General features: G+C 42.2%; 1 protein-coding gene across 7 annotated transcripts in view; it reads right to left on the minus strand.

Annotated features, from left to right (window-relative positions):
* The window catches only part of DOCK2 (dedicator of cytokinesis 2), a 412,101-nt gene that overhangs the window by 251,304 nt on the left and 133,684 nt on the right, over nt 1-27,113 (minus strand). For all 7 annotated transcript variants that reach the window (XR_006605414.1, XM_004737633.3, XM_004737634.3 and 4 more), the window contains exon 26: nt 10,960-11,108. Coding sequence is in view for 6 of the 7 variants with exons in the window: in XM_004737633.3 (XP_004737690.1) it covers nt 10,960-11,108 (149 nt within the window). In the remaining variant the exon portion in view is untranslated. The remainder of the gene's footprint in view (nt 1-10,959; nt 11,109-27,113) is intronic.

Genomic DNA, 27,113 nt, shown 5'->3' on the forward strand with positions numbered 1-27,113 from the left:
AGTTCAGATGCTCATAGGATGAGGCAGATAACATACACAAACATGAGAAGCCAGTCATGTAGAAGCTCAACAGGAAATGGTGAGTCTGCTGCTTTTATTAAATAGCTTGGCAAGGCAAACAAGATAGATCTGTGGACTAGATTCAGGCTGAGAACCACCAACTGGACAATTAGATAAGCAAAAGGAAGAAAAAAAGAGTTCAACTGAGACAGAGAAAACAGGTAAAGAACAAAGAGGAAAGAACATGAAGGCCTGGAGGAAGACGCAGAGCCTGGTCTTAACCAGAATGCAGAATGCTGGCTGAAATTAACAGGGAATGTGGCTGGAAAGACAAGCTAAGTTGAGTTTAGATTCCAGGTAGAAGAGGTAATAGATGAAGCGTCAAAGATAAACGTTAGCATGTTGTATTGCTTGGAGAAACTGCGATGAGATTAAACATTTTATTTTCTAATCTGGGCCGCTGAATCGATTGCATTTATCTCGAAGACGAATGTTGCCTGAAATCTCCGTGAGAAAATGTCTATTCTAGAACTCCTCAATTGCTTTCTGAAAACTTTCCTCGTTTAGTCACTAGCTGCTGCCCCCAGATTGTAGATGACAGGTGGGGCACTATAGACGGAGCCACGGATCAAAAGGATCTTCGAACACAGAGCATTTTGTTCCTCGCTTAACACATTTCACTTAAGGATTTACATTTACACCAGTTGAACAAATCAAAGTTATGGTTCCCTCAGTAACTGTAACCTGGACCAAACACAGCTATATTTTTCTGCTGCCATGTGGGCTTTTAACTCATGCCTCCCAAATGTGAAGGGGAGATTTAATTCAGACATTATGCAAGAAATGCTTTCTGGAAAGCAAGTGGCTGGCCCAGTGAAGGTGTAGTGTAAATGGCTGTTCCTTTCAACTTGTGCTTTTATGCAAAGGTTCCCTGCAGACAGAAACCTTCCAGAGCCCCTCCACAGTCTTTCATGGTGAGCGAAAAGATAACTTCTCCATTCCTGCAAGCTGTCACGCTTGCTCATTCATGGGTTGGAGCTCAGCTTTGTTATTGTGGGCATTTGGTGTCAATGAAAGGCACTACAAGGTACCAAGACTGGATGAGAGTAAGCGATTGAGGCACTTACCCAAAGGGCAAAATTTAGGCGGCAAAGAATAATAATAATAAAACTCAAGAGTAGAGATGAAGCATATTTAATGCCATATTTTTAAAAATAAAAGTTAATTTAAAAAATCCATGATGGGTGCCTTTTGGGTGCCAAATCTGACCAAGGTGATAGGCTAGTTCAGATATCTACAATAGGGTAAATTGTAATTCAATTGGTCACTTATGTGTGACCTAGCATGACTGTGCAGCTTTCTCTGTGTTACAATCTCATTGGCCACCTGTGCATGGCCAGGCCAAACCACTTGGCCTTTGCCCTTAAAAGCTAGTCTGTAAGGCAGAGAGAGGTCGCCTCTTTGCAAGAGACAGCCCTGGCCGGTCAGTTTGATTCTTGATGCTTGGTGCGAAATAAAGCTTTGCTTGACCTTCAAAAAAAAAAAAAAAATCCATGATGAACAAAATATCAAAATGTTGATTCTTTTTTTTAATTTTTTTTTTTTAATTTGACAGAGATCACAAGTAGGCAGAGAGGCAGGCAGAGAGAGAGGAAGGGAAGCAGGATCCCTGCTGAGCAGAGAGCCTGATGCGGGGCCTGATCCCAGGACCCTGAGATCATGACCTGAGCCAAAGGCAGAGGCTTTAACCCACTGAGCCACTCTGGTGCCCTCAAAATGTTGATTCTTCAAAAATATTGCATTGATACATTATTTTTGTTGATTACTGAATTTTGGGTGTCCTCTTACATTTTGCTGCCCTCCCAGACAAGTGCCTCATTTGTTTCAGGCTCGTCTTGGCCCTGAGAGGCAGTCCACATGGGTGAGGGACAGAGGAGAGATGGAGCAAATGAAGAGGGGCCATTGTGGATTTGCCTGTAGGCGAATTCCTTTAAACTTTGGTTACGGCAGATAAATATCGAAGAGCATCTCAAGAAGTATTTCTAGTTGGTATTGATGAAACAGAACGTGTTGGATTATTAATTTTATTGGAGAGAGTTCTAGTCAACCAGCAACAAAAGCTGTCTTCTAATTTTCCAGGTAGATTCTCCGAGAATAAACAACACCAGGACCATCTGTTAAGTTATGCCAGACCACTCACTTTCCAAGCCTGCCAAGTACAGGTTGAGTGACATTCAAGCCCCACATGTTGGCCTAGGGAATTATTGCATAGACAGGGCTGTCATATAGCCCAAGTGAAATCCTATAGCCTGCAAGGTCCTTGAGACCACAGAAGGCTTTTATGCTCATCCACATTCCCAGTCCCCAGGCTAGTCCTGGGTTCCTGCCTGCTGACATTGGTTTAGTCATCTGCTCATTTGGTGGGAGGTTACATGGCCTCCTGACAGGCTGAGGCAGTTAATAGGATGCAATCCTCTGGTAAGGCCAGTCATTTGTCTGCAGATCTTATTACTGTCTCTGATAAAGCAGAGAAAACCCCTTATCTATTAGCAACCCTTTGTATTGGAATAGATATGCTTTGGGGAACGGCTTGTCCTCAAAATGCATTCTTTGTAAGTGAACAATCACTCCTTAAATACTTCAAAGATAAGCTTTTATTTGTTTGTTTGTTTGTTTGTTTACAACAGTGTTAGCTTTTTGGACAAGTTGGATGTACGCTTCATCTAGCTTCCCTTATTGTTAAAATCCTAACTTCAACATGACCAGAGCACAATTACAGAAAATTCACATTGGTACAGTCCTGTTAACTGAACTACAGACATTGTTCTAATTTTGCCAGTATTCCTTCTTATGCCCATTTTTCAGTTTATGGTCCAATTCAGGATCCCACATTGAATTTAGTTGTCATGTTTCCTAAGTCCCGCCTGTCTCTGACAGTGCTTCATATTTGGAGACCTGGACTTGTGAGGAGCACTAATGTGCTGTTGCATGGAACGTCCCTCCACTGGGGCTGTCGAAAGTATTCTCATTATTAGATTGAGGCTGTGCATTTTTGCAAGACTCCTCACATAAATGCTGCTGTCCTCTTCAGGGCATCTTATCAGGAGGGAGATGATGCTGGTATGGGCCCTTTCTGGTGATGCTCCTTTCATCACTTGATGAAGGGGGTGGCACTCGGGTTCTTCTACTGTAAAGTTACTATCTTTCCTTGTGTCATTGAAAAGTGCGTACTTTGGGATTAGGCAAATACCCTGTTTCTCATCACACTTTTGCCCATCATTTAATCTGAGATTAAACACCCAGTTGAGGAAGGGCAAGCTTATGGCGCCCGACTACTCTTCCCTGCCCCTCACCGATGTAGGAATCAGGGCTCTTTCTCACTGACCTATGTAAACACTCAACACTACTAGGGAAAAAAAATCATTACCAGTTCAATAAGAATTGCCATGGGAAATGGAAAATATTTATTTATCTCTGCTCTAGGTTGAGTGTTCAGTTTCTCTCAAAATCGCTGCATCCCTGGGGCATCCTCTCTTTGACCATGAAAAGTTGCAGACAGCAGATCCAGGGCTGCTGGGGAGAAGAGAAGTGCACCACTGGCTCCCCTGTGCTTTGGGGTTTTTATTGTTTTAGGCAATTCTGTTGAGTCCCAGGCAGTGTGCTGGTATGTGTTTATCAACTGACTTTCCAGAAAGACAAAATCAGAAGCCTGAGTACACAGTGTTTGCCAGTCCTGTAGTATGGGGATTCCCTTCATGACTGACGTCACTGAACGGAGAGTTGGGAAGAGATGGACAGCAGTAGAAGAGGCCTCAATAGAATTTCTGTCATAGATATTGCAGATGTAAACATCCTCAAGCGCACAGATAAAAGTTTAGTAAGATAATTAGGAAGAGATGTGTTTTGAGTATCTATTTATTATGTTTGATTTTAATATAGCCTATTTAATTATAGATATTTATATAAATTTTTAATAATGGCAGTTATTTAACAAATAACTCACAAGATTCCTAAAAATTTAACACTTGTTTCTCGTGAGCTGGTGTGAACCAGCTCCAACACACAATGGCATAAAATAGTTACCATGAGTGAAATACTGGAACACCCCAAAGAAGCCCTTGAAAAGGCAGGATGACACTTTTCCCCAGACCCTTCAGGAACCCATACGAGGTCCAGATGCCCTGTGGGGAATGGCTCTGCTCCAGCGACAGCATCTGCGGCTTTTTGGCAAGCCTCCTGTGGAGCCCATGAGGGCTCCAAAGCATCTGGCTGCCACCAGGTCCGCCTCAAGGGCTGTTTTCAATGCTAATGGGGTACAGAGTTCTCCCCAGACTCGATACCTATTTGCCATTCTCCCAGGAGGCCACTTGGCCCTTTACTCTTCTTAAAAGAATTATAGGCCTGGAACAATTGGAAGAAGCATAGGAGGGAAGGGGAACAGAGAGGCAAGATAAAAGTCACATGTACAGAGTATGGATTATATAATAATATAGTTCAGTGCTATGTGTTTGCACAGATGTTCTTGTTTACTCTACTCCTGACACACTGGGAGAAATAACATCCTCATTTTACAGAAAGAGGGTATGACTTCCCAAGTCTCCCAACATTAAGAAGAAGTGGATCAGGATGTGTTCCCAACTCTGCTCATCACTGTGGCCACAGCATAGAGAATATAGCCCTTGATAGCAGCTCTAGAAGTATCTGTGGAATGGATACATGAATGTAGCCTGACTCCAAAACCTGTCTCTTACCTCTCTCTCAGGCAGATGAAGCCAGAGAAAGCGCTCTTAAATGGTGAAGTGTACACGCGAAGAGGTAGAAGGCAATGTGTGTGGGAGGTGGTTGAGTGGAGAGTGAGACGGGGGATTCCCTCCAGGTTCTGCCTTTTACTGATGCTCTGACCAGTGGGCCACTCTCTGAGGCTAGGCTTCCTCACCGGTAAAATGGAAGAGTAAAACCTACTTTCCCATGTGATTGCCAGAAACAGTTGTGATGCATGCGAGAGCACTTTGCACGCTGAAGTACATCATATGTGTATCATATGTCACCATCCATGACATCATAACATTATTCCATTGGCCTAGAAAGGGCACATTTAATGCCATGGAAGCAGAGGAAGAGCAAAGGGTAAAAAGGGAATGGCTTTGGACAGAGCAGAGAAGGTGGAGGGGTCGCATCAATGTCAGCTTTAATTTGGGGGCTTAATTAGCTGCTCTCTGTTTGGAAAGCACCACAGATAAAAGAGTTTGCAAGCCTTGTCTCCCTGTCTTTTGTTTGAAATATGAGGGAACATATAGGTTAGAAGAAAACCCTGCTGCTTCTGCATGGTGGTATCGATTCCTGGGAATTAAATGGTAATTCAAAGAGGCAGCAGTGGCCTCCCTTTAACCCTGAATCAAGCTGGCTGCCTAGGCTTATCAGAGAGCCCAGAACTAAGGTAGCCATAGGGGGTGCACTTCAGAAGAAGACACTCAATGACAGATTTCTTTCCCACATGTCAGGTCAGGGGCAGTGCTGGCCCAAGAATGCCCTCTAGTCTCGACTGCTCCTGGTGCCTACCATTGTCCTTTCCCCACCCACCGGAACCCTGATGGAGCTGCTGATGTGATGTCCCTTTTACGTCAATGTCTGATCCTCTTTACAGGAGGGGCATGAGTGTGTGTGTATGTGTGTTAAGTCACACATGCATATTCAACACAATAGACAAATCACCCATAGCACGTGGGGGAGGCAGGAAAGTGGGAAAAGGGGATGGGGAAGAAAGGTAAGAGACACATACACACACAAAAACAAATAAAAAACAAACAAGGGAGGTCCTGGCCCATACCAGTGATGGTAATGTGTCATACACTGAGGGTGATTCATTCAACCCCTGCACCTGACATCCAAGAAATGCAAAGAGAGGAAGGAGAATTCTCTCCTAGCACTCAGAACAGAAGACCCAAGGGAGAAATCAGCTTCCACCATTGATTTGGGCAAGTCATATTCGTTCACATATACATTCCTACAACAGAGAGTTTTGTGAGCCAGGCATCGTGAGGGAGGTGGGCAGGGAAGAGTCGAGCTCCTGTGAGGAGCTCCTGGCCCCACAGGCAGAGCAGTCCACAGAGGATGACAACACAGATGCCATGACAGAGCAGGCAAAAGCTGCTCGAGAAGCTGCAAGAGAAGGGCTGGGGAAGAAGGTTATTAAAAGAATTTTAGTGGAGCAGTAGGATGGAGAATGAAGGAACTGGCAAGAGACGAGGCTGAAACTCTGATCTGGGCAAAGCCAGGGGAGCAAGGGCTTGTTGTCTGAGCTTCGGAGGTCAAAGCCTGGCAGGGGACACACTCAGGAAAGTGCAACACCAAGCAATTAATGCCATAGTATCAGTCCGGATACACAGTTATGAAGACACAGAGAAGGAAGTCCTTGATTCTGTGTAAGGGTTTGCAGGGGAGACTATGAGGGCATGGAGCTGAGAAGATTTTAGAAAGGAAGTATTGTCTGAGCTGCACCTAAAAGGCATTTAGGACTTTAGGTGCATAGAAAGAATAGGAATTAAGGACATTTCAGGCGAAAGAAAACACAGGAGCAAAAGCCTTCCCTACCAGCATCTAAGTTGATAAATAAAAATACCAGAAATCCCAAACAGTTCATGACTAATAGTGTGCTTTGGTTAACAACCTCCCAGATTTAGTCAAAGGACTTATAGGGTTATAAAAATTAAAAAGCTGACTCTGAGCATTCTCTCCCTCCGTGAAGCAGGTATAACCAACCCCATCTCCTGTTCAGGCTTAGGAGTCAGCTTTACATACTTTGTGACTGCTAAGCAGTGTACAAAATGATGACTCTTCTCTTAGAGGAATGAAACATAAAAACAAAAAGGCTGTTTTAAGAGATGGGAAGAAGAAGAAAAAAAAAAAACACTCTCTCCGGGTTTGGCGCAAAATTAAATCTTATGAGTTACTCAGCAGCCAGCAAGGCACAGAATGAAGCCAGTGTAAAATAGGCTTTCCAAGTAACTGGAGTTGACAAGTAACCTTGTTCTAGAAGGGGGAGAAAGGGGTTAACAGAGGCAGGAGTCAGGTCTTTCTCCCTTCACTTAAGCCTGTCCCTTTCATATGCTAAGTGCAACTCAAGCAAGCTCACGGAGAGAATTTAACACTATCATTAAAAAAATGTCAACACCCAGGCTAAAGCAGACATCACCCCCTGAGTCATATGCCACCCAGGGTTACAATGAATAAGGTAATAACCGGAAAACAGAGCTTCCTCATGCCACACCTGATGTGCTGGGTTGTAATTACTCAAACATTGGCAATCAATTGAAGACTAGCATCTTTTCCCATCCCCCAACACACAATGCCTCCCAAAAGAAAGCTTGGCATGCTGCACTATAATTTCTAGATTTCCTCATGTGTTTCCAACCCTGAGCAATGGTTCCTGCAGGTAGATATAACCTATAGTTGGGTGGGGAGACAGGCTTTTCCATGGTGCCAACAAAGTGACAGTAAAAGGGAATGGCTATGCTGTTATCAGCAGAGAAGATCCAAACAACCAGAAGGAAAATCCAGGACTTTTATCCTAGGAGGGGTTTTAATTTTTCCTCCAAAATTTCCAATTTTGAGAAGTCAGTGCCTGTAGAAATCAAACAGCATGCTTGATGGTCTGGATTTTCAAAGTCAGATATTTGCACAGGCCATGTCCCCACTACTGCATGACAATGAATTTATGAGTACAAATGAATGTGCTTGAAGATTTTGCCATTTTATGGTTTATTAAATGCCATATTGGAAAACGCTAGGTTTCATAGACTGGAAAGGGCTCTTTAATTAAGAGGATAAAGGGCTGAGGATGAGTCCAACCAGTCTTTCATTTCCAGTGAATACTGAAGATTAAAAAAAAAAAAAAATAGGGCACATTAGAGTGACGGTTAGTAAAGGATAGTCCTTGGCCCAATAGCATCCACATCACCTGGGAACTCAGAAAAATAAATGATCGGGTTCCATCCTCCAAATAAAATGATCAGAAACCTGTTTTTACAGCTCTTCCAGGTCACACTGATCCATGCTCAAGTTTAAGACTTCCTACACAAGAGCAGTGCTCCTCTGCCCTTGTTGCCTATTACCACCAGCTGGTAAAGTTGTCCTTGTGATGCCCTACCAATCCCAGACCAGTTAAATCAGAATAGCGGGGCTGGGCCTTGACACAGCTGCTTTAGAAAAAAAAAAAAAAAAAAAAAAACTTCTCAGGTGATCTATACACAAAGCCAGAGTGGAGAGGCGCTATAGGCCAGAACAAGAAAGATTTAGATGAGATACTTTGGGATTTCTGATAGTTAGCTGGGTTCAAAGTAATAATGGCTACTGAAAGAGTCTCCTTTGTGGAAGAAAAATCTTTTGAGAAGAAGAGAGATTTCCTTCTTCATGAGCTGAAGAGGTTGGCTGTGAAGCTCACCAACAGTGAGAGCATCAGAATCTTATACCAAACCCAATGGTAATAATAGTATTTAATAACACATCCAGCAAAGACAGTTGTTCAACCTAAGAAAGAGGTGGGCTAGGGCGCACAGTCAGAAGTCATTATAAAAGAAATGCACTCAGAGACAGTAAAGAGTGACACCACACCTCCCACACACTTCAAGTCCAAATGCCACAATCCTCCAAGGGGAGCTCAGAGCTTCCCACTCACTTCTCAGCTTTGAAGCCCCTAGGACCCAGGGCATGTGAGACAGCAGGCTCTTCTCACTAGTGCCTGATGTTACCCAGTGTGCAAAACGATGGCAGCCCATCAGAACAGAACACTAGGAGACCGCTCACATGGGATGGGCAAAGCCTGAGCACTGCTGCTTAACAAATGAACCGTGAACTTCTATTTAAATCAGGGAAATAGATAACCCATTATAAGTGTGTTCCTCAAACAGGGGTCCACTGGCATTTCCCAACAAATCCAGGATTTTTCCCCCATGAAAAGGGACGTGAGGATTACTGAATTGTAAGAAATAATGTAAATTATTTTCAACAGGAAGAGGTAGCATTCTTTAGGATGTTTCTGGAGAAATAAGGAGCCAACTCTAATGTTCCTATACTACAAGTGAGAGAAAGACCAAACTCTCCCTTAACTTTTTATAAAAGATCAAATAACAAAGACTGGAACCAGTTCAACAGCTGGTTGGTGAGCGCATTTATAAAAACACCCACCATCATCATGACATCGTGATGACATCATGACATCATCATGACAACATCACAGAGGGAATCTTGCTTTATCCAAGCCCTTGGGCATTGATCTCCATCTCCCCCAAGAAAAAGAGGAGGATAGGAAGAAAATGAGAGGGAAAGACCATGCTCTTGTATCTCTCATGCCCATGATTATGCAGAATTTGGAGTCTGACTGACCTGGATTTGATTTTTGACCATATCATTTATTTGCTGGCTGGCCTTGAATGTTAAGCCTACGAATTTTAGGTTTCTCACCTTTAAAATGGGAATAATAATCCTTAGCTCCAATCAGGGTGAGCAGAGAGAAAACATAGATGGCAGCTGGTACAGTTTCTAGAAATCAGCAAATGAAGTAGTAGCGCTGATCTTTAGTTATTCATCCTTGAACATCCAGCTTCAATTCCTTTGGGAAGACTTACTTGACAAAAATGAATACACAGACACACACACACAGACACACACACACACACTCAAAGTCTTTGTAGCTCCAGTATATTTTATATGCATACATGAAATTTAGACATTATATTATGTTGCAATTGCTTATTTATATAATCTGTATAGATTTTCTTAAGGAAAGAGACCAGGCTTTGAGTGTCCTCAATGCCGGTCACGTAGTTGATGTATCATATACATGAATGAATGAATGAATGAATGGGTGAGTCAAGCTACTGCATTTACCTTGTAATGAGATAAGAAGCTTAATTAGGATGGAAAAAGATGGAAAGGGCAAGACACATTAGGAAGTTGATAACAATCATTGACTAAGGGATCTAAGCAGTAAAGGAATAAAATGAATGTTCTGTAGTGTTTTCAATGATAGCCAATCATAGATATAGTTCATCCAGAAGGCCCTCCTTTGAGCATTTCCTTGAGAGGAGAGGGGATGGGGGGGGGAAATACTTAAATAAATACTTACAAAATACTTGGTTGTTTAAGTCTACCCAGTCCTCTGAAACCAGCCCATCTAGGAAAGGAGTGCTCTTGGACATTATGCAAAGACAAGGTGAGGTTGCCAAATGAACCTGATTTAAATCAAGAACCATTACCTTTCTCTTCCAAATCTTAAGAAATCTATATCCTTACTGTTACCACTAATCTATCTCCCTTGCTCTCTTCTGTATTCTCTGATCTTTTGGAAGCCCTCTACTTATTCCCCTGAAGCTTTCTCTTTTGTGCCGTCGCTGCCTAATCTTTGGATGATGTCTACCAAATAGACATTGGATTCACTGGCACAGCCACCTCCCTACCACCATCCCACTCTTCATCCTGTCTCTAAAGTCTAGGCCTGAGCAATGCGCTTAGCCAAAAAAAACCTTAACCGTTTTCACCATTGCAGGAGATAACCAAAGAAACAAAATCAAAGTAAATCAGCTAAAACAAAACAAAACAAAAAAAAACAGACGAGAGTTTTCTTGACTGTGTAGGCATAAGAAATTCTCCCTCTGGCCTTTGCAAGCAAAGGTTTTAGTAAATGGACAAATCATTTAAAAGTTTGCAATATGTCCATACCTACCCCCTGAGAAATCCTGTCCAACAAGAAATATGGTGACATAATGCTACATGTTTAACTCCAATCCCTAAGCTATCTTTCACAGCCATGGGGGTTAGTCACTGGAAAAGTAGGCCTGCTGAGCACGCCGTTGACTTTTATCTTTAGACTTCAACTGCGATTCATCAGCATCAATATTTTAGAGCTTAATCAGCTCACTGCTAGTCTGAGTCCAGGACATCTACATCATCGTGAGGACTCACCGCATCCTGACAGCTGAGGACCTCCAAAATGCTGTTGAGTAGTTCGACACAGTACTTCTTCTCCTGGACCTGGTGTTGCATCTCATCCTTCTGTTCCAGCAGCTCCTTCAGTTCTTTGGTGATGACAGGAAGAAGAATGTCCCGGCACTCTGGGAAGGACGCAATTCAGAAGCATTTGAGCATCCTTATTCTGTAATTCCTTTTCCTCCTTTTCTCTCTTTCCTTCCTTCCTTCTAGATAATTTTTTATTAAATAAATAATTCATGATATGTTTTCCTTATAAAAAATTTTAACTATGAAAGATTAGGTTAAGATTTCCTTAGACCTTCATTCACAATTTCAGTCCCTTCCCCAATACTCACTCCCAAGAGGAAACCAATTCTTTTATTTCATATATATGTGTGTAAAAGAAATGTATATGCATATATATATACATATAAAATTTATGTATGTGTATGCATTTAAAAATGAACCAGTATAAAATATGTAGTATCATTTTGATTTGGCCTCCACTTAAGTAAAATATATTATACTGTGATGATAAACCCTCATGATCTTTTTATAGTTTCACATATGTATCAGGATAAAACATATAGTGTCATTTTGTTTTTGTGTCCTTTTCATAAAAGGAGATTATGCTCTATCTTGTCTTACGCCTTGATTTGTACTTTGACTTTTCTTCACTCACCTATTGAAGCACTCACCTTCTTGGAGTACTTTCTACGTTATTACACACATAGGGATCAACTGAATCATTTGTAGTTGTTGTATAGTATTCTCTATTATGGATATATTTTTTTATTTAGTAATAGCCCTAGTGATGAACATTTTTCACTGGCACAAACAGTACAAAATTGAACAACCTTCTACTTGCATCCTTATGCACAATGGTTTTCATTTGAAATAAATTAAAATATTCACCAAAAATGGTATCTCTCTTAGCATTGCTGTCTCAGGAAATTTCTGGAAAGTTCTGGAATCCTACACAGCTTTGCTTCTGTATTTCTCTTGAAAATGGCAAAGCTTCCAAGGATCAAAAAATAATTCCCCAAATTTTTCAAACTACCTCCACCCATCTACTCAGCTTCTAGTGCTGAGATGTAAATCCTATACCCCAAGATTTCATTTTAATTTAATCTAATTCAATTAAAACAAACAGGTATTGAACATCATTGATGAAGAAGGCTATACTTTGATGAGGAAGGCTATACTTCCAGAAGTATAGCAGTAAGATAAGATTCTCACCCATTAGATACTTAGCATCTGACAAAGATCAGCAGCAGCAAAAACAAAGAGCAATGGTGGGATGAAGTAGAAAACATCTCTAGTTCTGTCACCCCAACATCTATACCATCTCCTGGCACAGCACCTTGGTTTCACTCTGGGGAGCCACCCTGCTGAGGACTATAAGCCTAGGGACACTCTCCTGAGGCTGCTGGCCCTTCTCTAGACAGGGACTAGATATCTGATCCTAATTAGAATAACCCCTGAAATCTGAATCTTGAGGGAACTTTAACAACAGTTGCTGCCATTGCTAACATACTGAATGCTTACAATGTGCCAGGCACTGTTTTAAGTGTCTTGCGGGGATTACCTCAGTCAATCTTTCCAATGACTTTGGAGGTAGATTCCACTATTTCCCCCTTTCCCTGAAGAAGAAACAGAAGGATGTGCCCAAGTGTTTATAGTTATTATCTTCTAAAGGACTTTGGCGTGTAACTTGGGAAATTTTTGTTTGTTAGAGAAAATGATATGTGTTTGCAAGCTCAATGTTGGAAAGCTAGGTGAGTTCATTTGAAGCTCTAAACTCTTTGCCATTAGATGAATGACTTCCTCAACTTCCTGAAACTTAACTTCCCAACTCTGCCTTCAGTGACATTGTCATAAATGAAACCAGCTGGAAGCTAAGGATTGTGTGTTCTCTAAGTTAGATGAAGATGATAAATTCTTCCTCTTTGAGAAGTTATTTTTTGAAAGTAAAATTTAAAACACAACAAAAAGTCTTGCTCTCCCACAGTTCTCTGCCCAAAAGGGAGTCCTCAAATGATGTGTTTTAAGGAGATTCGCATCCCTGCAACATATAGGGTAGCTGGAGGAAGAAAAGGGGGCAAAGACCATGTGCAAAGGGCAGAGACCTGTTGAATATGCCACTGCAATAGCCCAGGTGATGATAAATGAGACTTTTTTTTTTTTAAGATTTTATTTATTTATTTGACAGAGAGAGATCACAAGTAGGCAGAGAGGCAGGCAGAGAGAGAGAGAGGAGGAAGCAGGCTCCCTGCTGAGCAGAGAGCCCGATGTGGGACTCGATCCCAGGACCCTGAGATCATGACCTGAGCCCAAGGCAGTGGCTTAATCCACTGAGCAGCCCAGGCGCCCAATAAATGAGACTATTAAGGCTGGGCTCTTCCCCTCTAAAGTTCCAGCCTCTGATGCAACTTTTTTGTCTTTTGTTGAAGCTAAAGATTCAAAAGGACTGGAAAATAAGGTGGTAAGAAATAGATCAAGAACAGTCAATTGTCTTGAGTTTAAAGCGTAAGAAGACAATGTCTTAGTCTAAAACAGCCTGTTGTGACTCAAGATTAAAATCATTTAAAACTTGGTAAAATGGAATCACCAGGACCTAGAGTGATATGTAAAGACATATGTAAAGACAAATAAGAGGTTAATCCATTCAGGCAGTTAATTAACTCATACATTCATTTAGCTGGTCTATTACATTCATTGAAGGCTCCCTAAGGGGCAAACACTATTCTGTGGTGGGAGGTAATGGTCAGGGGTTTCTGGCCCATTGCAGCAGCAAAGCCAACAGAAATAAGAAGCAGGAGTAAATAGACAGGAAAAAACCTGGTGCCTCTACCTCTTGGGAGTGGCAACCTGTTAGGACTGTTCATACAACAGAGCTGTGTGGTAACAAAGGTCAAGTTTTTCCTTAAAGGTTGATTCTGTTGGTGTTCTAGTTGAGATCCTTCCTTTAGATCCCATTACAAAGATATGAACTCAAGGGAAAAGGCCACTTGGGAGATTTTAGATGTTAATGCAGATCTCCTCAGGAAGTCACCAGAAACTTTAAATTCTACTTCAAATAGAGTTAAAATAGCAGATCCTCATGGTCTGGTTTTGAGCTCTCCATCCCTACCAAGTATTTAAGTAATAGTTAAGAGGCCTATGGATAGGGATGGTGAGAAGGTATTGGAAGAGTCAGATGAAGAGATAAGCTAAATGGTTGTGAAGTCTTCATCCCGAAATCTATGATTCCCACGAAACACAGGTTCAGAGGAAGTGGCTAGAGCTAGGGTTTATTTGCCAGTTGGAAAGAAAGTGGATGTGCTTGCATTGTTTATGAACCACTGGGTGGGCGCCCCAGACCAGGCTCCGGCAGAAGCACTGCTCTATCAGAAGCACTGCTCTATCTCCTTCAGAGATTATCAAAAACCCAGCATCCCCATGAGAGACAAAGCCTCCTGGTGCTGAGAGTCAGCAAAATTTTAGCTGAGGAGGCCATTAATAACATGGCCTGCTTTTCAGAAAGTACTTTGTCTTCTCATTAACCATGATTTCTCAGAAACGTCTGGCTCCTCTGTTGTGAAATGAAATAATTTTTCTCCTTTGTAATTGGAGCTGTGAAATTATATTAGCCTGTAGAGCTTCAGGAAGTAGCATTTCTAAATTGTGGCTTGATTGTCAAGCAAACAAACACAAACGGTCTAAAAGATAAATGTTTCCAGCGTCTTAAATCAATCTTTACAAGCAGAGCCAGTGAGTATCAGAGATCTGCAAACCCATGCCAGGTACCAGACACCCAACAAAGGTTGGGAGGTCTGCCACCAGGTGACAAGCCCAAATTGTAACTGGACCAGGACTTAAGAAACTGCAGAGCTATTCAACTCTGTATTGTCACAGAAAAGAGCTTTCTTTTGTTGACATGATGGCAGAGAGGCCAATGTAGTGTTTCTGGGCTCTGGTTTCTTCCTTCTTGGAGAAAGTTTTGTCCTATGGAAGAAGGTGCTACTACCAGCAGCCATAGCTCTCTTGAAGTGTCATATGCTTCTGCAATCATTGCAAGACTCAGGGACTCTTTAAATATGAAGGTCTTTTCCCTCCCCTCCGTGTCCATAATATTAGGCCCGTAGAAAGAATGAAATGGAGATGCTTTCTCCATTTTGGAAAATCACTTTGAGATGTATCAGGCCAAAATTACATTGGTGACCACAGCCCCAACCCAGCTCCAGAGGGAAACACGCCTAAGCACCGCATAAGAACTCAGCATCTTCACCCAAAGGTCCACTCCTCCTCTGCTCTGTCTCAGAGTGAAGGCACCCAGTCACCCAGTCGGCCAAACAAAGTTGCTTCCTCTCTCTGAAACCAGTGCCAGTCCACCATGAAGTCGTATCCATCCTGCCCTCAAGCTAGCCTTCTCCACACTGCATTCCAAGTCTCCCAAACCCACCTCCCCATTCCAGTAGCGGGAATTTCCCCCCAACTCAAACCTGACCACAGGACTTGCTGCTTGAAATTCTTCCATGGTTTCCAATTGTCCTCAAGGTAAGTATTTTGAACTCTGTGGCAGAGCTGAAAGTCCTTTGTGACCAAACCCTTCCTACTTCCCCATATTCCTCTTCCCATGCTGTCCCAGCCTCTTCCTCTCCTGCTTCTCAGTGTTTGCGCATTATTTTCTTTCCCCAGAATGCTTTTATCCCGTCCATTTTTACTTACTTCTTGCCTTCTAGGTAACTTAAATGCCAAAACCCCCAGGACAACATCCCAGATGCCCCAATATGTCTTAGGTGACCCTCTATTATGCTCCTGTAGCACACAAACTTCTGTCTTAATCATTTGTCACACTACATGGTCATTGTCTGTGTGATGGGATGAGCAGTGAGATCCTTGTTATCACCTCAGAAATGACGTTGAGACCCCAAACTGAAAACAAAAGATGTAATTACCCCACACTCTAAATGCAAATTGTCTCCAGTAGCGAGGGTATGCCTCAAGGTTTTCTGAGAGGTACCAGTTCAGTACAAGCCCCACACCAATCTCCATGCACCTGACAGAGGATCGGCAGAGGTCTTTGGATATAATGTGATATCCATAAAGAAAAGCCCCAAAGTGGGCGTGGAGTAAGGAGGGGCCAAAGGGATCACTCATGAAATAGATGAAGATGAGACTGGCACCTTATGTCTCCACTAGAGACATGTTGCCTGATCTTTGAGCCCAGATGCATCCCAGTTCTGGGATGGGGAATTACATTACAGAATGGAGAGACATGAGAAGACTTGGGAGCCCTGCTCTCACCAGAGGGAGAAGGGTTAAACTCAAGCAAGGCGTCCTTGTTGGGCTTGGTCACATCCTCAGTGTAGTTACCCCATGTCTGAACCTGTCCATGGCAGCCTTCACTCGGAGTTTCATAGCCAGCCCCTTACTTTGTCACCAACATAGGTTAATCGATTCTTCAACCCCGTTCGATATTTTACAGGCTTTAAGGTGAAACTCATTCTGCTTTAGCCAAGTTCCTATTGACCAAAAGGTGCATTCAGCTCAGCTCAGCCCTCATGGGAGACTGTGAGGAGCTTGCGGTTATCAAGGCTTGTCCTGTCCTCCCCACAGCCCTTTTGGCAAACAGATAAAATGCCTAACTGAAGCCCAAAATTCTCCCTAGGCAAGGCTGAGAGCAATGCAAACTTGGCTCAGTGCTTTTTTCTATTTGGTTGGGGACCGTTCTCAGGTGTCAGAGGCCATGCGGTTAGATCAGCTGGACATGGAGGAGGACCTCTACATACAACTCCTCTGACAGATAACAATTTGTTCTCACAACCTCCCTCCTCCAGCCAGTGTGTCACAAAGAAAAGTAATTCCACCCACTGGGAAATCAATAACTACCCACAGACTTCATATTCTGGATCAGGTTACAAGCTTCTTACAACTCTACTAGCATTTTCCCCCCGCATTCTTCAGCTGCAACTCATGATTCACTTTTCTTACCTCCCTGAAAGTACACCTAATTACAATATCCAGAATTGTCCCTCATCCCCCCTCCAGCCTGCGTCTGCTATGATACACGTCCTCACTTTATGGACCTTGAGGGCCAAAATAATGTCTCCCCAGCTAAACAAACACAGCCTATTTGGAGATTTCAGAGCTCGGCAACTGTAAAAAATTCTCCTTAGGTATCTTAGAGGGGTGAATGCTTAAGAAGAAATATACTTCCAGAACTTTATTGGAGATACCCACTTTACTTTCAATCCCAGCTATTGCTTTTACCACATATCCTTTATATCTAACATGAGACATGACATTGCACTAAACCTGTAAGAAAATTCCCTATAAGAAGTTGTAACTAACCATTCAGAAACATAGTGATGACAGGACAGGTAGATAGATTTATTGTTGCTGGAATTAAGAGGATGCATATTTGTGTCCAAAAAAAGTCACACTGATTATAAATATAATTTGTAAGCTCTGGTAGTCTGCATGTAATCTATTTATGTCTTGGAGTATTTAGATATAGATATATAGATATGGAGAGAGAGAAAGAGGGGGAGATCAAATAATTACTCTAACAGATACTGTTTTATTGGATGTTATATTCTAGTGGATATCAAAAACAATTCATAAGGATAATAATTGTCTTAGGTTGGATTCTCCAGAAGCAAACTTAGAGATGGAGTTTGGGTGAAGGTGACTTACTTTTCAAGAGGTGTTCCAGAAAACACTGGAAGGGGAAAGGAGAAGTGGGACCATCAAGGGGGAGGAGGCTAAGTAGGCTGCAAAGGCAGGCAAGTGTCTCAGAAAGCGAATACTGGAAGCAGTGGGGGCCACAGAGACAAAGCAGCTAGGGTATTTCAACCCGGGGATGGACAGCTATGGGCACCGTGAGTGCTCCCAGCACACAGACAAGCAGGCCCCTGCAGCCTAAGGACAGCACAGGGAAGCTGGTGTCAGTTGTTGGGAGAGAAAGTCCTCTTGGAGCTGTTGGGCACAAAAATGCTCATGGATCACAGGAAGCATGGAGCCCTGGAGTTGAGGTTGCAATGACAAATAAAGACAGCTGTCAGCAAGACAATGAGCTGGGCAACAGGAGAAGGAGAGTCTGGGCGTGCAGAGAAGACCATTCCACTTGAGGCAGTTAAGAAGGCCTCTCTGAGATGGCGATTCTTGAGCTGAGACCTGAGGGTAAGAAGGAAACAGCTTGCAGAGATCTCAGGAAAGAGCATTCCAAGCAGTGGAAACAGCATGTGAAAGGCCCTGGGGTGGAAATTTGCCTAACACATTGAAGGAATCACATGGATCAAGTGTGGCCAGATTGTAGAACGTGGGGAGCATAATAACGAGATGACAAACTTGGAGAGTCCCACTGGGGCCACATCTCATCAGACCCTATGGCCTGTGGTAAAGAGTTTCACCCTTGGGTGGAGATAAACAGGTTTTGTTTTTATATTTTTTATGAGTGTTGGGGGTAGGCCTAGAGAGGAAGGCAGAACACTACCGAGGCTTTTTGCGGAGGGTAAGAGGTTTAATGTTTATTGAGCCCTCACTATTTACGAGGCATTCTCTGTATAAAGAGTTTATCATTATATGCATAATGGAAACTGAAGCTCAGAGAGGTTCAGTAACTTGCCTAATACCACACAGCTGTGATTAAAACCTAGAACAGGGCCCACGTTCACATCTACCGAGCTATCCTGTCTCCTTACAGTAACAGTGATGGGGAGAGACGATGAAAGCTTGATTAGTTTGTAGCATGTGAAACATACAGAAGTGGGAAGACTTGGGCAGAGTTAACATGTCTTGCTGATGGATTAGAGGTGCTTTATCAATGTGCAAGCCCACGCAGTTTGAACATTTGAGTGAGAGAATAATAGATTCATTTTAGGGTTTACTAAAGTAGGCTCTAATCCTGGGAACCATTTCATTGCCTCAACTAGCAAGTAATGAAAAGATTCCCATCAACATTTCTCCGATGGCGTGAAGCAGCTACAGAGGTGGCCTGTCATCGCGCCTTCTGCAAGCTATTAGGGCATAATTGGTCTGTTCTGACAGGTACCTCTTTCACTTACCCCTTTGCACTTTCTGAGATCATTTTCAGTGCCACTGCTGACCGGCCTCCTCCCAGCCAGCTCACTCATTAAACCATAATCCAGCTCCATGGAAAGTGCTTTCAGGAAAATAAAGGTGCAGATGTGGCCAATTGAGTCATGACCCCAAATCTGATTTGTCCCTAACGCTTAGAACAATTACATTTGCAGTGCCACACCAGATGAGTGTAGCTCAGCCTGTTATAAGACTGTCTCTCCCACCTCCTAACCCTGACTAATGGAAGGAGAAGCAAATGGAAAAGCTTGGGGTGGAACCAAGTGGCCTTTATGTGGATAATCTGGGCCATCATTAAAGAAAGATTCTCATCAAAGTACTATGCTCCATTTCAAATTCATGCAAGAGGAGAAATGAGTCAAGTTAGCTTTTTGGCTGCAAAGAGCTGTGTCTTACATCCCATGTGCCCATTTGATTCTAACTCAGTGGCTTCCGGAACTCAAATTAATTTATAAGCACTTAGGACACCTATTAGAACAGTCAGTACCACCCACAGCCCTCCAGGGCTTATCATCCCTGACCCACTGCCCCTCTTCTACACTATGCTACACAGATCCCTTAATCCCTTTACCTCAGGCCCTGGCCCTTCCGAGACTCAACAGGATTCGATGGCTCCATGAATTTCACTCTATACTTAACCAAGAACTCTTTTTCACCTTTAACTCTTTCTGAGCTAATTTGCGGAGGTATATTCAAAATTTTCTCAGCAGTAGGAGTCATTATAACAAAAGTTTTAAGGAAGGGTAGAAACCATTTATCCAGAAATCTCTTAAGAATGAAAGGGAATGGGAGCGGGGATATTAAGTATGAGACAGGCAACATACGTTGAACTCCTTCTCAGTGCCAGGCACCACACTAAAAATGTATTTAATCATTACCAAAACCTATTCCATATATTATGCTATCCCCATTTTACAGATGAGAAAATAGGAGCTCCAAGCAGCTTACCCAGGGTCAATTAGCTAGGGTGACTACAACTGAGGCAAGATTCCAACCCGGGCCTGTCTGGCTGCAATGCTAGCCCCATTCCAACTCCACTCACATGTGCCTGAGCCCAGACAATCATTCCCAGCTCCTAGATTCTGCCAGCATGAGGCAATCACCCTCTGAACTTGTCAGCTCCCTCAAGCTGGCCTGAAATAGAAAGTCCAAGATACTGGTCGAGTGATTTGTTTAATGGTTGGTTGGGGTTTTTTGTTGTTGTTGTTGTTGTTTTGCTTTGTTTTGTTTTTTAGTAAGGGTTATGGTCCCAGGGGAAGAAAAGAAACACAAATTCCAGAACTGGAATCCTAAAAAATAATGAATACTCATCCGCTTGGTGATTCAATCTTCCGTTCAGTCATTCACTTTCATTTTGTTAATTCAACCAACCATTTCTTGAGCTACAATGGATTGAGCTTATCCATCTCACCAACGTTGGTTAGCAAAGAGCAATCATGACTTTCAAACAATTCACTACCTTTTCCTAGAAGACAGGGAGAGCCTGGAGCGAGATGTCTAATCTCAATCAAGTCCTGTTTCCTACAGTTCCTGGAACAATCTTGCCACACAGTAAGATCCTAATAAGTGTTAGATGAATGAATGAGTGTTTGCTGATTTCAGAGAGGGAGCCCTGTCTGCCTACACTGAGGGTAACTCTCAGAATCAGAACCCCATTTAGTGTCAAATTATTGCAATATTTATTGCTCGGTGCTGTCCTTGAAGAAACCAAATGACAGTAGCTGGAGGCTGAGGAAAGGATGTTTAAGGAGCAGAAAAGTATGTGTGCTTCTTTCCCTTCCCCACTTTCCCTGAGCAGCCCTTCTGGCAATACCTTCCCGTTCTTGGGTTTACCCCATCACAGAGGCAAGGATGGGAAGTGGACAGAATTCTGGATCAAGGGTCCAGAGACTTAGATCTGGGTCCTAGCCTCAGTGCTAGCAGGCTGTGTAGCCTCAGATAGGTCATTTTACCTCCCTTCCTCTAAAACTGGGGATTAAAATGCCTAATTCCTAAGAGGACCCAACCCAAACAAGGCATCATACAAATTCAGTTGTAGTTATTAAGGATAGGGAGGTGTGGGGATCTGATGTGACGCCGAAAGCTTTTGGGACCCAAAGCAAAGCACGCGGGAACTTCAGTTTCCTTCAGCTGCAGCCGACATCTATACTTGACAAAACGCCTGCACCAGGCATGCTGGAATGAAATGGATTCGAAGCTATTACCTGTATCATTCAAACAAAGTGCGCTGCTGTCTGAAATAACCAAACTCGGAGGACTGCGTTCGAAGAGGTGGATATAAATTGAAATGATTGGGATATACGCCTTGGATTTTTATGTTCCCTTTTGTGTGTGGAGAGACTAGAAGAGAGCTCAGGTAAGCTTTTTCTGAACATCCTTTTACATTTCTGTTTGCAACTTAGAATAATAATGCCACTTGCCCACAGTCCTCAAGCTGCCCCCTGAGCAGTCCTGTATTGCTGCCATCACAAAACGTATGAATACCAAGAAGAACAAAAACCAACAGCAATGTTTTGGATCAATATGAGCAGCCAGCATTCCATTTCTGGGAAAAGCGCACTTCAAAAGCCTCTTGTTTACATTTTAAGGTTAACAGAGGGGCCCTTCATTTCAGAGAATTAAATGAGAAAATTCTCCTGGATTCAAGCATTAGCAAAATGGAATGGTTGTGTAATTGTCTCCAATCAGCATCGGATTCCCTCTTCCTCTCACCTTCCTTATAACGGCTCCAGAGGAGAGGAGGCTGGGGCCCCTCTCATTTACAGCCCGACACATTTAAAATCCAGTGTTGCTCATTACAAAGGGAAAACAGAGAAGTGTAATATATTTCAAACAAGCCAAATAATTGGAAGCAAACTTCAAAGAAGGGGGGGGGGATTCACTGCCTTTTGCCCCCCACAAATACAAGTGGAAGTGGGGAGAATTTCTCCTCTGGCCTCCTCTTCTTTTCTAAAAGCACTCAGCTAAGAAGGTAGAGAACAGACAGGGCTTTTGCCTGCTTCGTTTTTCCAGTCCTGCAACAGCGCCCCCGTGAGGCCTCCCTTGGAAGGCCCAAAGCAAAAGAGTGATTTAAGAAATGAATCACATACATAGGCCCAATATTTTAATGAGTGGATCAGAGAGCTCCCGTTTGGATTCTGAAGCCAATGAAAAGGAAACCGGGCTAAGATGGGAGAAAGGAGAAAGTAAACAGAATACATATCAGTCAACAACATGTAATAAGCTTTCTGTACAAAAGGAGGACAATATAGGGTCTTTACCCTCAGGGCAGTCCAAGTATAATAAAGAAAAGAACCAGTCAATTGATAGGGATTGTATAAAAAATACATACAGTGAAACGCACTGTATTTCCAATTATGCTCAGTCCTTGCCTCAAACTGTATGCCTATGAACCTCAAACTGTGCCTATGAACCTCAAACTGTGTGCCTATGAAACTGACATTAATATTTTATTTTGGGTATGGCATGTTGATATGTTTTTTATTAGCTATATGTATTTCTTCCCAGGCTACCTTACTCCAAAAAGAGAGAAAAAAAAAAAAAAGGAAAAAGAAAAAAGATGACTTGCCAATGTAAAAGTTAACATAAGGGCTGAGGTGCCCTTAAAATGTAGCTGTCCACTCGTGTGATAAACTCTCAGCACAATAGAGGAAATCACCAAGTTCTAGAGTTTGTTGGTCATTAAGGTAAAAGAGAACTAATTCAGCAAGAGAAACACAGGGTTTCCTGGTACCAAATTTTTAAAGAAATTTTCATACTGAGATAATGGTCTAACATTCAAGTTTAGTAGTGTTTTGCTGCTTTTGACATCAAACTGTGGAATTTTAACTCTGAAAAGAACCCAAGAAAAGCTAATGGCTTCAGTTCCTTTGACTATGTCTTGTGCCTTTTAAAACATAAAAACTACAAATGGAAGAGGGTTTAGGACTGCATGTCTGTCCTTACATGGTACCTTCATTTATTTTTCATGCAAACAAATACTTATGGAGCACCTGAAAAATGTCAAGCATCATAAATGGCACAGAGGTGTATGGGACCAGGATGGCAAAGATAGAGAGAAGTGACCAAATTCAAGGCATACACAAGAAAATTCAAAGGCCTTAGTGATCGACTGAAAGTGAAAAATGAGCACAAGAAAATGTGCAGGCTAGTTCCAAATGACCGGCAGAAAAATAAGAGAAGAGAAGAGGAGAAGGTTTTCATGAACAGAATGAATACAGCTTTGGAAATGTTGAGTTCAAGTACCCGTACGACGTTCAAATGGAGATGTCAAAGGGACTGCTGGCTAAATGTGTCCGAAAATGATCCACTACAAATGGGTAAGCATCAACTCAACTATATGGAAGACACATTGAACATGCCTGCATCCCAAAAAAGCATTTAAAATGGGCTATTATAGAGTATTTAACAGATTAGTACCTAACCGAAGTTTATTTGGTGACAGTCATGAAGGCCATGATGAGAGAAAAGGAAAAAGAGGGAAAGGGAGGGGAAAGAAGATACAGAAGACAAGGAAGAGGACAAGAAGAAAGTCAGGGTGGAAAAGTAGCAACACCTGGGGTCTGAACATGATGTCTGAGGACGCATGTTGGGACAAGGGAGCTCAAAGGGGCATGGAAACATGAGGGATTTTCACTTGGAATTTTTAGATTATCACAAAGACAGGTTTAGAGAGACCCCAAAGGTGGTCAAGCAGCCCATCTGCCCAGGGAATGTAGCCAATACACTTGTCAACACTGTCACTTTACTAAGTAGGAGCAAGTAGGAGCTGGAGGGCAGAGTTTTCTGGCAACAAGAGTCAACCACTATTTCTTAGAGCACCTACAATGGACCCGACTGTTGAAACTGGGGAGGAACATAGCTAAAGTCTGGCCCTTTCCCTCAAGGAATCTCCTGCTAGAGCATCATGCACAGCCTACTAGCCCAGGACAAGCAAGGCATAGTCATTAAGTAGACTATGAAGAGGAGGAATGGAAAGAAGTGTCAGCCATGAAGGAGACTCCACTCTCATTCCTCTGAGGCACTAGGGACCAGGCCACACAATGAGTGCTACAGAGCCAATGGCGGAGGATAATAAGAGCAAGGATCTCTCTGTATCCTTGTTTCTTTATCTGTATAAGGGAGAAAATGGAAGCTCCCTCCTTCACAAGGTTTCAAGAATAAAATAGTATGTGTAAAGCACTTGGAGCAGCACACCTGGACCATAATAAGCACTATATAAGTGCAAACCACTATTGTTTATTTTTGTTTTAACTTCTGTATATGACTTAGGTAGAAGAATATGCTGTGATTGCACGGGCGGATACATATGGAAAAAACTCATTGAACTGTACATTTAAGATTTGTGCATTTCACTATAGACAAATTACACCAAAGTTAAAAAATACATTGTTACCATGGAAGGTAATGTTAGTTTCCCTTCAACAGGTGTACACAGTGAAACTTGAGGAGGTCAAGCAAGTTGTCTAAGATAGTATACCAGATCTCAGCCTGTCTCCCTATGTCAGCTGAGCCTTGGTCCTCCACAGGGCTCAAGGCAGCAGTTACCCAAAGATGCTGTCCAGCGCTTGACTTGGAGAATCTTCTGCATGAGGCGAGAGCTGCGGTTCCCTCCTCTCTTCCATTCTTTCTCCCACCTTCCACCCTCTTCTTATTTCAGCTCAATTCCATTGTCTCATTAACTATTAAAACCAAAATCCTTGCCAAGTCACAACCTGCAGGGAAACTCCTAGAGAATGACTGGCAATGATTAAGGAACACACCCCAAGCTCGTCAAATTCCATGGGGGCTGAGGATGCCCCACTAGGCACTGAAGTGCACCCACTCTAAAGAGGCACACAGCCCCTGCCAAGACAAAAAGCATCAACCAGAGAAGAGTGAGTGATCCTCATTTACGAGGTGCTGTAGAAATTAATTTTGTATGCCTCTTCCGTTAGCAGTGTGTCTGCATTAACTTTAATATGCAAGTTATCATGTTAATCTTTGATACTAAAAAAGAATGTAGCGTCATTAACCTTCCTATCCCTGCATTTAGCAATGCAGTCTTTTTATTAGCCATACTCAAGAGAAGTAGCACTATTTCTTGGCGTCTCCACACTCTACCCATCTGTATGCAGGTCCACTGGTCACTGTGTAAAATCTCTGCTGATTCAGGAGCCCATTTTTCAAGCATTTGACTCTAACTGCCCATAAGTCATCAGAAGTTGACTCCACCTTCCCCCTCATTTTTTCCCCCCAGAGTTCTCTAAATTAGAATGAATTTTCCACTGAAAGAACATTCCATGAAAAACAAACAAACAAACAAACAAACAAAAAAACCACATGACGGTCAGTAGAAGGAGGTCCACAGCAGGAAGAAATATGAGTAAGTTCCAAGTGATATTTACGAAAAGCAAGCTCATGCCAGGCTAGCAGTAATTGCTGTTCAGAGCTCCAGTCTATTTGGGTAACTAAGTGACAGGTAAAACAGGAAGTTTCGCTTTGGAGAATAGGTAAACACAATAAGCAACATTGGAAGATTAACCTTTAAGGATAATGGGAAAATCACCCAATAGAATAATCTAGTACGTCTTTCTCTTCATGTCTTTGCTTGATATCTGTAAGTTATAGGCAAAGGAAAGTTACCTATACCTCCATTTGACGGATAACTTTAATATTCCTACCCCATTCATTCCATACATTCTAATCTTTAAAATGTGATAACACTAGGAAAACGTTGGATGAATTGCATTTTGCCACCTTTTTATTCCATTCACACCCTCCCATTGAACAGTGAGATAATGAGAAATCAAGGAACTTCTTAGAAGGGGAGAACAACACAAGGATGAGGTCTACGATAGAATCTTAAATTAGAACATCAGTCCTTGAAAAATAAAACGAGTGTATGTTCTCAATAAATAACAACAGCATACAGTTTATAATTTATAATTACCTGCACACTGAAACTAAACTGGCTACCAATCCAGCTTTTTGGCTTTTAGGAAAACTTCTGATAACAGGATTGTAGACACAGCTGAGTTCATCTCTGATATATGAGTAGTTTTAGGTTCTCCTTTTAAATCTAATAACTGGGGACACCAGAGTAGCTCAGTCAGTTAAACATCTGCCTTCAGCTTGGGTCATGATCCCGGGGTCCTAGGATCGAGCCCCACATCTGGCTCCTTGCTCAGCAGGGAACCAGCTTCTCCTTCTGCCTGCTGCTTTCCCTGCTTGTGCTCGCTATTTATCTCTCTCTCTCTCTCTGACAAATAAATAAATAAAATCTTCTAAAATAATAAATCTAATAATTGTTTTTCTGGCTGGTACTTTAAAAAGACATGACATGAATAAGAAAGCAACTAGGATTCAGCCATATATATCCTCAAAGGGCCAAGAGGATTCTGAAGGGCAGAATCAAATATTTTCCAAGGTTCAGCCATTTATTTTCCAAGTTAACCATTATTTTTGTCAATGTGAAACCCACCATGTACTGCTCATAATTTATACCCTGCACTATTATTCACCTAATGTTTTTTCATAAACTAGCTGCATTATAATCTGCTTATCTACTTTTAAAAGAAAAATTTACTATTTTTGTTAGAAAACTGGTATTGCTTGCCATACATGAAAGGTAAATGTAACAATCAATACTATTTAAAAAAAAAAAAACTTTTATTAAATTCCAAGAGGAACTTAAGTCTGAAGTCTGCTCCCATGTTATCAAAGGAGATTAGTAGAGAAAGATTAAAGACAAAACAGCAAAAGCATATAATCCTTGACATAACCAGAAAAATTGAAAGGGAGTTGGAATAGAATGATCTTCTGCTTCTGTGGTATAGTAGTTTAGTGGTGCATACCTAAAATTATCCTCCATGCCAAGGAAAATACTTTTGCATCCAGTGATACATATCCACACTTTGAAAAACACAAGTACCAAGAAAGAAATCAAAACTGGGATCCCAGGCTTCTCATCTCTGCAAATAACTCACTGTGTGACCTTGGGTAGGTCATGTAAAATGAGAAGGTTGGATCGGACAATCTCTCCAAGGAGTTGCTCAACTCTATGTGTCTGTGTATTGTGAAAC

Source organism: Mustela putorius, unplaced genomic scaffold (genome assembly GCF_011764305.1).
Source record: "Mustela putorius furo isolate JIRA1106 unplaced genomic scaffold, ASM1176430v1.1 tig00000145_pilon_pilon_pilon, whole genome shotgun sequence".
Classification (NCBI taxonomy): Eukaryota; Metazoa; Chordata; class Mammalia; order Carnivora; family Mustelidae; genus Mustela; species Mustela putorius.